The following is a 12,193-nucleotide window of genomic DNA, read 5'->3' as shown; positions in this document are numbered from 1 at the left end:
ATATTGCTGTATTATGAGCAAGAACAGGTTTGAAGTACTGCTAAACCATCTTCGGTCTGATGATGTAAATACTTGAACTGAATGCCGCAGCACTGATTTAGCTGCACCTACACTCCTGGAAATTGAAATAAGAACACCGTGAATTCATTGTCCCAGGAAGGGGAAACTTTATTGACACATTCCTGGGGTCAGATACATCACATGATCACACTGACAGAACCACAGGCACATAGACACAGGCAACAGAGCATGCACAATGTCGGCACTAGTACAGTGTATATCCACCTTTCACAGCAATGCAGGCTGCTATTCTCCCATGGAGATGATTGTAGAGATGCTGGATGTAGTCCTGTGGAACGGCTTGCCATGCCATTTCCACCTGGCGCCTCAGTTGGACCAGCGTTCGTGCTGGACGTGCAGACCGCGTGAGACAACGCTTCATCCAGTCCCAAACATGCTCAATGGGGGACAGATCCGGAGATCTTGCTGGCCAGGGTAGTTGACTTACACCTTCTAGAGCACGTTGGGTGGCACGGGATACATGCGGACGTGCATTGTCCTGTTGGAACAGCAAGTTCCCTTGCCGGTCTAGGAATGGTAGAACGATGGGTTCGATGACGGTTTGGATGTACCGTGCACTATTCAGTGTCCCCTCGACGATCACCAGTGGTGTACGGCCAGTGTAGGAGATCGCTCCCCACACCATGATGCCGGGTGTTGGCCCTGTGTGCCTCGGTCGTATGCAGTCCTGATTGTGGCGCTCACCTGCACGGCGCCAAACACGCATACGACCATCATTGGCACCAAGGCAGAAGCGACTCTCATCGCTGAAGACGACACGTCTCCATTCGTCCCTCCATTCACGCCTGTCGCAACACCACTGGAGGCGGGCTGCACGATGTTGGGGTGTGAGCGGAAGATGGCCTAACGGTGTGCGGGACCGTAGCCCAGCTTGATGGAGACGGTTGCGAATGGTCCTCGCCGATACCCCAGGAGCAACAGTGTCCCTAATTTGCTGGGAAGTGGCGGTGCAGTCCCCTACGGCACTGCGTAGGATCCTACGGTCTAGGCATGCATCCGTGCGTCGCTGCGGTCTGGTCCCAGGTCGACGGGCACGTGCACCTTCCGCCGACCACTGGCGACAACATTGATGTACTGTGGAGACCTCACGCCCCACGTGTTGAGCAATTTGGCGGTACGTCCATCCGGCCTCCCGCATGCCCACTATACGCCCTTGCTCAAAGTCCGTCAACTGCACATACGGTTCACGTCCACGCTGTCGCAGCATGCTACCAGTGTTAAAGACTGCGATGGAGCTCCATATGACACGGCAAACTGGCTGACACTGACGGCGGCGGTGCACAAATGCTGCGCAGTTAGCGCCATTTGACGGCCAACACCGCGGTTCCTGGTGTGTCCGCTGTGCCGTGCGTGTGATCATTGCTTGTACAGCCCTCTCGCAGTGTCCGGAGCAAGTATGGTGGGTCTGACACACCGGTGTCAATGTGTTCTTTTTTCTATTTCCAGGAGTGTATCTTTATGATCTTGACTCAGGGCAAAGACACACAATCCTCATTCCTTCACAACCTCAACACCTTCTCTCCCATCCACTTCATGTTGCTCTCCTCGGCCCAAGGAGCCACCTTCTTGGACACTGGCTTGCACGTCTCTGACGTCTCCATCCACACCTGTCTCCATGTTAAACCTAATAACAAGCAAGAAACCTGCATTTTGACAGCTGTCTTTCTTTCTACATCACAGAATCACTCCCATACAGCCTAGTAATCGGTGGATGGCATACTGCAGTGCAAGAACTCCCTTGTCCAGTACACTGCAGGTGTGATGAGGGCCTTCAATACATGCAGTATCCTACAAGTACAAATATAGTTCACAGACAGATTTCCCATTCCACATTCTCAGACACCCCTAATCCCCCCAGGAATCAGCTACAAAGGAGTCCTGCCTCATCACCTAATATCACCCAAGACCAAATGAACCACATCCCTCACCAGGGCTTTGATTATCTATCATCAAGCCTGGAAGTAAAGGACATTCTACCCAAAATCCATCCCATCACTCTTAATGGGTATTCCTTCACCTACCCAACCTACAGAACATCCTGGTCCATCCATCTGCAACTCCCACTACAAACCCCTTGCTACAGTACCACCTGTGAAAGCAGCCATGTCGTATACCACTTCTACTGCAATCAATGTACAGCTTTTTATGTCAGTATGACAACCAACCAGGTGTCCCCCAGAATGATTGGCCACTGCCAAACTGTGGCCAATAACAAAGTTGAACACCCAGTGGTACAACATGCAGCTGAGTGCAACAAGCCCAATTACAATGGCTGCCTTACAATCTGGACCATCTGGGTCCTTCTGTCCACCACCAACTTTCTGAGCTACGCAGATGGGACTTGTCTTTGCAACACATCCTTTGCTCCTGTCATTCTCCTGGTCTCATTCTCCATCAACCAACTGACCCATACCCTCTGCCAAACAGTTTTCCCTTTCTCTGTCCTGTGATCCCCTTCCAATCCATGTCTCCATGTCATCTTCATTGTGTGCTGTACCTCATATAACATACCTGTACAAACATGTCTATTAGTTTCAATGTATTTTTTCCAGCAGGCCTTCAAGTTTCTATTTTTTCCAACTGAATAATAACTCTTTTTTTCAAACTTCACCTAAGTTCCCTCTGTTGCTTGCTGTTTTCACCCTTTTGTGACTACAGTCGTAGTTTTAAGAAAACTACCTCAATGTTTGCTTAGATGACAACAAATTTGTTTCATCTACATCTACATAACATATACTGCAAGCCACCATATGACATGTGACCCATTACTAGTCATTTCCTTTCCTGTTCTACTCACAAACAGAGTGAGGGAAAAATGACTGCCTACACTATGTGATCAAAAGTATCTGGACACCACCAAAAACATACGTTTTCCATATTAGGTGCATTGTGCTGCCACCTACTGCCAGGTACTCCATATCAATGACCTCAGTCGTCAATGGACATCATGAGAGAGCAGAATGGGGCACTCTGCAGAACTTGTGGACTTCAAACATGGTCAGGTGATTGGGTGTCACTTGTGCCATACACCTGTACACAAGATTTCCACACTCCTAAACATCCCTAGGTCCACTGTTTCCAATGTGATAGTGAAGTGGAAATGTGAAGGGACATGTACAGCACAAAAGCATACAGGCTGACCTTGTCTGTTGACTGATAGAAACCGCCTATCATCTGCATTACCTTACTTTTTTCTGCATTTAGAGCTAGCTGTAATTCCTCTCAGAATGTTAGTCCTTGTATAAGTAGTAGTGGTAATTGTTATTTTTTGTTTTGTGTGTGTGTGTGTGTGTGTGTGTGTGTGTGTGTGTGTGTGTGTAAAACTATACATACCTTGTGCTTTAGCAACCATATCATATACAGTACTCAGGGCAATTAATACAATGAAGAAGATGTAAATGCCTCTGAAACAGTAAAAAGGACACAAATTCAGTTTTATTTAGAATGATGATTTTGTTGCACATAAACTATTATAAAAAGTTCAATAGTGGATTTGTTTATGTAGTATATATAAGAAAGTATTTATTAAAATAAGCACTTTAAGAATTCATCATTCATCCAATCAAACATACGTGTTCCACAAATCTCACCACAAGAAAGAACTTTCAGGGATTTTGAACGAGTTCAAAATATATTACTCTAGAGATACTGCTAGGTTGACCACTTGTGTAACACACATTGTAAACTAAACAGCATCACCATACGCTCTGAAGTTAAAAAAATGCTACTAATTAATGTCTCATAAAATTAGGGGAAAAGCCACTAGTGTTGAAACAACTACCACTTTTCTAAATACACTGTTAAGATGTTATTCATCTGTTAGCTACATTCTTAATAATCATATGAGTGTTTTATAATCATGAATAATACATCATTGGATGTAGTGAATAATGGTTTCTTTCCACTATTGACCATTTAAGAACCAAAATCAGGGAATAAAATATTGTTACTGTAACAGCTTTTGTTAAATATTCAGAAATAATGTTGCTGAACATTTTTGCTTTTTAATTATTCTCTGTGCATAACTAATCCTTTTCAGTGGTAAAGTGGATGACTTTGTCACATAATTTGTAATGTAGCTTTAGATCTTGATTACAACCATCACTTATATTCTCTTTTTGGAACATAATATTTTATTCCAGGTGTTGTCCACACTTTCTCCCCATTTTTGCTTCATATTGCTTTGTAGAAGTTGTCCAATTGTCCTGACTATAAATTGTCACTCTGCTACATGTTTCAAAATTAATATCAGGGTTTTAAGGCTTTATTACATTCAACTTACAATTATAATTAATATGTTAAATGAAAGAGGAGCTCAAACAGTTTTTTTTGTACACCCAAGCTCATGCGCATTCAGTTTCCTATCTTCTGTTAGAAAGTGGTACTAGCAAAGATGGTGACTAGTGAACAGAAAATTTTTGTGTTTTACATATTACATGGACTGAATCTGTTGTTATAGTGGAAGGTGTGGCCATTATTAAGTTCCATTGTAATCCTACAAGTGATAATAACATCCATAGGTGGTATCATCAGTTTGAAGACACAGGCTGTCTTTGCAAAGGGGAGTATTTGGGATGCCTGGAGTTACTGAAGAAAATGTTGAACAAGTGAAACTGTCTTTCTTGCACAGTCCCAATAAATCAGTTCAGGATGCTGTTTTGTGAATTAACATTCCAAAGATGGTCTATATCTGTGGTTGGGTGGTCACCATAGGTGACTGACATGTGGAGGACCCCAATTTGATTCCTGGTACTGCCAAAGATTTTCCTCTGGTGGACGAACTGGTACATGGTGCTCTCAGCCTCATGAAGCCAATTGAGGAGCTACTTGATAGAGTAGTAGTGACACCATGGTCTGGAAAGTCTGCCCCTCCATGCTGGATCTGCATGACACCTCAAGGCAGAGGACGACACAGCAGCCACTAAACATACCCTGGGCCTTCATGGACTGGTGATGAGCACCTTAGCTCCAGTGATGTCTGTGTGGAGATTTTTAAGGAGACACTTACAACAGCATCCTTATCATTCCAAGTTGTTACATGGTCCAAAGCCTACAGACTATGTTTTACATTTCAACTTTGCAAACAAAATGTTTTTGCACGACAATGATGATTTTCTGGACTGCGTCATTTTCAATTATGAACTGACATATCACCTAAGTGGAAATGTGAAGACACATATCGTGCACATCTGGGAGTCAGCAAATCCCCACAAGATGGTATTGTTGCAATGAGACTCCACAAAATGAATGTTTTTTTGTGCCGCATTCCAGCAGAAAGTTTATGGGCCTTCCTTTTTGTATGGAGCAACTGCAACTGGTATTTCTTATCTTGATGGGCTAAGACTATGGCTCTTTCTTCAATTGGAAGAAGCTGAATCACAGAACTTTATTTCACAGTAAGAGAGTACATTTCCGTACTGGTGTAACTCTGTACATAATTTGTTAAACAACATTGTACCTGACCACTGGATTGCTGCAAGGAGCTGCATGAGAAAGCTTGTTTTACATGGCCTCCACATTCATTCAATCTGATGCCATGCAATTTTTACTTTTGAGGGTTTATAAAAGATCGAGTGCATGGATCTTGTGCATGTGGCTCCACTACCAGCTGATCTACCCGATTTAAGAAATCAGACTGAAGCAGGTGTTGCAATAATTTCTCCAGACACATTGATCAAGGTTAGGGAAGAAATCAACTATCAACTCAATGTGTGCCATGTGATGAATGGTGCTCACATTGAACACTTGTAAGAAAAACTGTCTGAGTTGCTGTTTCATTTAATATATTATTTGGAATTATAAGTTGAGTGTATGAAATGCTACAAGCCTTAAAACCCTGACATTCATTTAGAAACACTCAGTACATACTGATTTAGTCATTATTTATAATTTTGGAATAAACCATTTCTTTTATAACCAATACCTAACAAAATAGCATATTTACTGTTCTTCTTTGACCATTTGTAATGGGATTAACGTGTTATTAAGTAAATACTGTTAAACCTAAAAACAATTTTCAACTGCAGGTATACTACAAAATTCTGAAATTACTGAGAGTGGGAAATAATACTGACATGGCATTGAGACTTCTAGATTTGCACAGTTTGTAACAAATTTGCATAAAATGATCATCAAAATCTCCACATGCATCATACCCCAAAAAAATTCTAGTTTAGCTAATTTTATCATTACACTGCTGAACACTCATTCATATACAAATTAAAATAATTTCTATTGGTGTCTTGTAAACAGATAGTATTTTTGTTCCCAAATTGTCTACAGAGGCACATAATTGGAAAAATATTGAATGCCATACTCATTCAACTTTTCCATTGCTAGTTTTAAAAGTATTAAAATACTAGGTAGTAACAGTCAAGGACTGATTTTCAAGTGGTCTTTTTACGTGTATAATATAACTGCAGACATACTACCTAACTTTTACCCACTGCTGATAGTAAACATTCTTGTACTCTTTATATATGCTTCAAATGTAGCAGAAGAGGGTTTGTTTTGTAGCTCAGATACCACATATGCTGAAGTGTTATGCTTTTACAGCATTTTTCTCAGCTGGGTGAGAATTATCCTACAGCTCTGCCTTTCAGAAACATTTAGGCCTACACTTAAAAGAATTTATCAAAAAAAGCTGTACATGACTCAGACTGAATAGATCATGATTTTGGTTGAAGTGAATACTTTTAGTAACTAGCCACACAAGAAGCCTCTTATAGAAGTGAGTAACATATGACAAGAATGAGTATCAAAGAATACATCAATAATCTTGACATACTCACCCAAGTTCTGCGTTCACACATTCACCACACCAATTCATGTAGGGTCTGTCCTATGAAAAAATTGAGTGTCTGATGTTATTTTGAATTGTGTATGTAATATTGTATATGAAACAATTGTCTGCAGCCTCAAATATTATTGTGTATTTGTCTGTACTAATAGATCTTCCTAGAGCCCAAATCACAGGTGACATGACTGTGCACTGAACTAAATTTAAAAATTATAGTATACTATTACTTAGGACCAGTATGCAAGGAGTGTTAAACCACTTCATAACATTTCTTTGCCATTAATGGCTACCTAGTAGAGGAGTCATTCTAGCTCTTTTTGACCATCCATCTACTAACACTGATTCATTTTTAAACACAGGATTAGGCTGTCCATGGTTTCATTGCATTATCTAGAATCTGCAGAGCACTGAAGCTGTTTTTCCACATTCAGATTAAAGTGTTCATCTATGTAATTCAGTTTATTATTGAGTCTTATTTCTGTTGCTGCAGTTTACTTTATTTGAATGTTTGAATTATTTCTGGCCTACTGGATATGTACTAGCAGTTTTAATATCAGCTGCTGCTTTTGCTGTAACTCTGTACATAATACTTGGATGTAAGCTGCAGCACCAAGCCATCAGCACTCTGCATTTTGAATAATCGGTCAATAGCATCTGCATGGGCTGGCCACCAGAAGCCGCCTGTGGTGGGCCAAATGACTTGTGCACACAGCATGGCATCCACCACAATGTCTAGCAGAGCCTTCCTCTTTACAAGTGCATTGCAGCCAGCACTCCTTCTCATACTATGTTCATGCTTATTGTCAGCAACTGCTTGTATCAGTACCTGGATTGTTTCTATATTTGGGTCCATGTTCTAACTTTTATTCATTGTGGTTGTGCTGTTTGTGTCTTACAGTGTGATATAACTGGCAATGAATGAGGTGTTCAAAAAGATTTTGGGCTTGCAGCCGGTCATCGTAAACTTCATTGCATGATATTTCGGCTGGACAACTGCCAGCCATCTTCAGGTGAGCCAAACAAGGAGTGACAAAGACATTCTCCGCTCCAGCTTATATAGTGCGCTGATAGTACTGCCGTGCATGCGTTGTAGTCATGGAGACAGAAGGGCCACACCGCACAGTGGCACTGCCCTCGCTGGTGGAACTGCAACACTCAGCTGCTATCGGTATTGTCACTGGACGCAGCTATTGAAGTCTTCTGGCATCTTCGTCTTGAGCAAATTTCAGATATGACAGTATTCCATGCATTATTCAATTGGTAACCACTGTCACGGTTCATTAGATTTCCTGCAATGCATATTTCAACTGATTCTATGATAATGGAATCCCAAAAAATTGTTGCAGTTGCCAAAATTGAAATTTTGTCATACTCCCTTGAACGTCCATTAGAAATATAATGTTCCGCAACTGTTGACTTACTGGATTGCAGTAGGCGAGTGCAACGTTGATGTTCTGTACAACGCTCTTCCACTGTATGCGTTGTCTGTCCTATATAGGCCATAACACATTTACACAGTATTTTGTAAATTCCCACCTTCCGCAGTAACAAATGATCCTTCACCGATCCCAGCAAATTTGAAATCTTAGAATGCAGACAAAAAACCACTTTCACATGAAAATTATTAAGAATCCTTGCTATCTTGAACTTATTTTATGTTTAACCAGGAATATGACCCCTGCACCACTGACCATGCGGTTGGCACCTTCACCTTCAGCACACTTCCACGATGCTGAGAAACTGGACATCAAGATGTTATCAGTGCCCTTGTCACTGCTCCTCGCCTATGGTGCTTTGCGGAGGAGCAGCAGCCATGCATGTCCATGGCTGTGCCGCTTCTGCCCCCTAATTCTGGGCCTGCATCTGCTTCCACTGCCGCCATCATCACCTGCAGCATCCACAGCAGAAGCTATGGGTATTTCAACATTCATCCTGAGATCCACATGAGTAGAACGCCCTTTCCCAAAGGGGAAAAGAGTGCTATAACCCTGTACAAAATACTTGGACAGACACCACTGCACCAGGCCGCTGGCATACTAAACTTCGAATATTCTGCCAACTGCATCTGTGCAGCCCAGCCATCAGAGGCCACATTACATGCACATGATACGGTATCCCCCACACTGTCTACTGGAGACCTCTTCTTTATAAGAGACCTCTTCTTTATAAGTGCAGAGAAGCTGACACTTGCTCTCATATTGTGTTCATACTTATTGTCAGCAACATCTTGGATCAGTACCTGGATTGTTTCTATGTTTACTGTTATGTTCTCAACTGTTGTTCACTTGTGTGTGGAAGAAGAATAAATTTTTGTTCATTGTAGTCATTGTTTTTGTCTTACAGCACAATACTCTTTTTTTTGTAATAGCATAGTGAAATGGACACCTGGTATATATTGCTGCAATTAAAAAAAAAAAAAAAAAACACACACACACACACACACTTTGGAACTCCTAAAGTAACCTCAGTTAAATTTGTGCTTTGAATCATTGAAAATCTTGGGGAGAGACAAATCATTAAGTTGACCTTTTTTTGCACATTTTCATTCAGTAATGGCATATGAAATAATGTTCTGGGATAAGTAATCTGTAAGAAAGAAAGTCTTGATTGCACAAAAATGTGCTGTAAGTATAATATGTATTGCTCACTCATAATCATCTTAACTGTTTAAGGAGCTGGGCATTCTGACTACTGCTTCACAGTAAATTTATTCCCTCATGAAGTTTGTTGTAAATAATCAGTGATGAATCAAGTACATAATTAAAATACCAGAAGGAAAGTCACATTAACTACTCCACATTATTGTCTTTAGCACAAAAGGGGGTGCACAATGCTGCAACAAAAATTTCTGATCAGTTACCCAGTGAAATAAAATATCTGTCAGACAGCTAAGTAAAATCTGAAAACAAACTGGGAGAGTTTCTCCTTGACAAGTCCTATTCCATAGAAAAATTTCTATTACCATAATGTGTGGAATGTGATGGGCAGGAATGACTAACTCATGTCTATATCTTTTTTTTTCTTTTTGTAATTAAAAAAGAACATTGAAATGTTCAGAGTGTAACCATATGTATAAATTAATCTGTGATGTGAGTGTTAAGTGACTCATTCCACATCATTATGATGTATTGTGCAAAATAACTGATGAAAAAAAAACCCTCACATTACGAGGTGCGTTCAAGTTCTAAGGCCTCCGATTTTTTTTCTCCGGACTGGAAAGAGATAGAAACATGCGCATTGTTTTAAAATGAGGCCGCATTCATTGTCAATATGTCCCAGAGATGGCAGCACTGTATGGAAGATGGAATTTTACCGCCAGCGGCGAGAATGAGAACTGTTTTAAATACTTAAAATGGCAACGTTTTCCTTACTTGAACAGCGTGCAGTCATTCGTTTTCTGAATTTGCGTGGTGTGAAACCAATTGAAATTCATCGACAGTTGAAGGAGACATGTGGTGATGGAGTTATGGATGTGTCGAAAGTGCGTTTGTGGGTGCAACAGTTTAATGAAGGCAGAACATCGTGTGACAAGAAACCGAAACAACCTTGGGCTCGCACAAGCCGGTCTGACGACATGATTGAGAAAGTGGAGAGAATTATTTTGGGGGATCGCCGAATGACTGTTGAACAGATCGCCTCCAGAGTTGGCATTTCTGTGGGTTCTGTGCACACAATCCTGCATGACGACCTGAAAATGTGAAAAGTGTCATCCAGGTGGGTGCCACGAATGCTGACGGATGACCACATGGCTGCCCGTGTGGCATGTTGCCAAGCAATGTTGACGCACAACGACAGCATGAATGGGACTTTCTTTTCGCTGGTTGTGACAATGGATGAGACGTGGATGCCATTTTTCAATCCAGAAACAAAGCGCCAGTCAGCTCAACCGAAGCACACAGATTCACCACCACCAAAAAAATTTCGGGTAACCGCCAGTGCTGAAAAAATGATGGTGTCCATTTTCTGGGACAGCGAGGGCGTAATCCTTACCCATTGCATTCCAAAGGGCACTACGGTAACAGGTGCATCCTACGAAAATGTTTTGAAGAACAAATTCCTTCCTGCACTGCAACAAAAATGTCCGGTAAGGGCTGCGGGTTTGCTGTTTCACCAAGACAACGCACCCACACATCGAGCTAACGTTACACAACAGTTTCTTCATGATAACAACTTTGAAGTGATTCCTCATGCTACCTTCTCACCTGACCTGGCTCCTAGTGACTTTTGGCTTTTTCCAACAATGAAAGACACTCTCCGTGGCCGCACAATCACCAGCCATGCTGCTATTGCCTCAGCGATTTTCCAGTGGTCAAAACAGACTCCTAAAGAAGCCTTCGCCGCTGCCATGGAATCATGGCATCAGCGTTGTGAAAAATGTGTACGGCTGCAGGGCGATTACATCGAGAAGTAATGCCAGTTTCATTGATTTCAAGTGAGTAGTTAATTAGAAAAATAATCAGAGGCCTTAGAACTCGAATGCACCTCGTAAAATTAGCCATTAATCACTCATTGACCATTCCAGCAGTTGCCCATTCTAACAATGTGATGATTCTTAATTTATGTGAGTAGACCAGTTCTTGTAATCTATTCAATGTAAAATAGCATATATGAAATTCAATTAAGTATATTTATTCAAGATGGCACAGTAGTTGCACTTTTTGGAAGTTAAATATTTCAGTTAAAAAGTTTGTATAATAATAATTATTTAATGAAGCACATATTTTGATCTGATTTCTACAGTGTATAAACTTAGAATAGGATACTTTATATTCATTTCACAAGCATAAAAAAATTAAATTGAGGATTCTAGTTAAATTTTGTATTATTAGAAATTGCATAATTACTGATTTTATACTAAACTAGTGCTGCTACAGTGAAAATCAACTGAGAAGGAATGGTAGTTGACTTACATTGCAGCCCAGTCAACTGCTCTTAATGACATGGAGTTTTTGACATGACATTTGAGTGGGTCCACTTGCGTTTGTGTTTGCACCAACTGTGTATTGCTGATATATGAAGAAGCATTTATTAACTCCTGGACCAGGATAGCAGTGTCTTGGGATGAACAACTTGAGGGCACACATAAGGCCACTGTCAAAGTTTCCAGGTCTAGTATTCCAATGCCTGCCTGTAATACAGAACTTCCATTGTCATGTTTAATTTTCAACAACATATAATAGTCACAAAGTAGCTTTTAGAATAAGGGTGTCTGAAATTTACAAAATACACACATCAAAAAAAGTTTTGCATCACCCTGGTTCCCAGAACTCCTGAAAACAGGTGTTGACTGTGGATATTATATCATAGACATGG

The 12,193-nt window shown here is 41.1% G+C and overlaps 1 protein-coding gene across 1 annotated transcript in view; it reads right to left on the bottom strand.

Annotated features, from left to right (window-relative positions):
- The window catches only part of LOC126157063 (nose resistant to fluoxetine protein 6-like), a gene marked incomplete at its 5' end in the record, with an annotated part of 297,846 nt that overhangs the window by 144,366 nt on the left and 141,287 nt on the right, over nt 1-12,193 (bottom strand). The window contains 2 exons of the mRNA XM_049916350.1: nt 3,415-3,485; nt 11,791-12,008. Coding sequence (XP_049772307.1) covers nt 3,415-3,485; nt 11,791-12,008 — 289 coding nt within the window. The remainder of the gene's footprint in view (nt 1-3,414; nt 3,486-11,790; nt 12,009-12,193) is intronic.

Source organism: Schistocerca cancellata, chromosome 2 (assembly GCF_023864275.1).
Source record: "Schistocerca cancellata isolate TAMUIC-IGC-003103 chromosome 2, iqSchCanc2.1, whole genome shotgun sequence".
Classification (NCBI taxonomy): Eukaryota; Metazoa; Arthropoda; class Insecta; order Orthoptera; family Acrididae; genus Schistocerca; species Schistocerca cancellata.
This window is presented reverse-complemented; position numbering and strand designations above follow the sequence as displayed.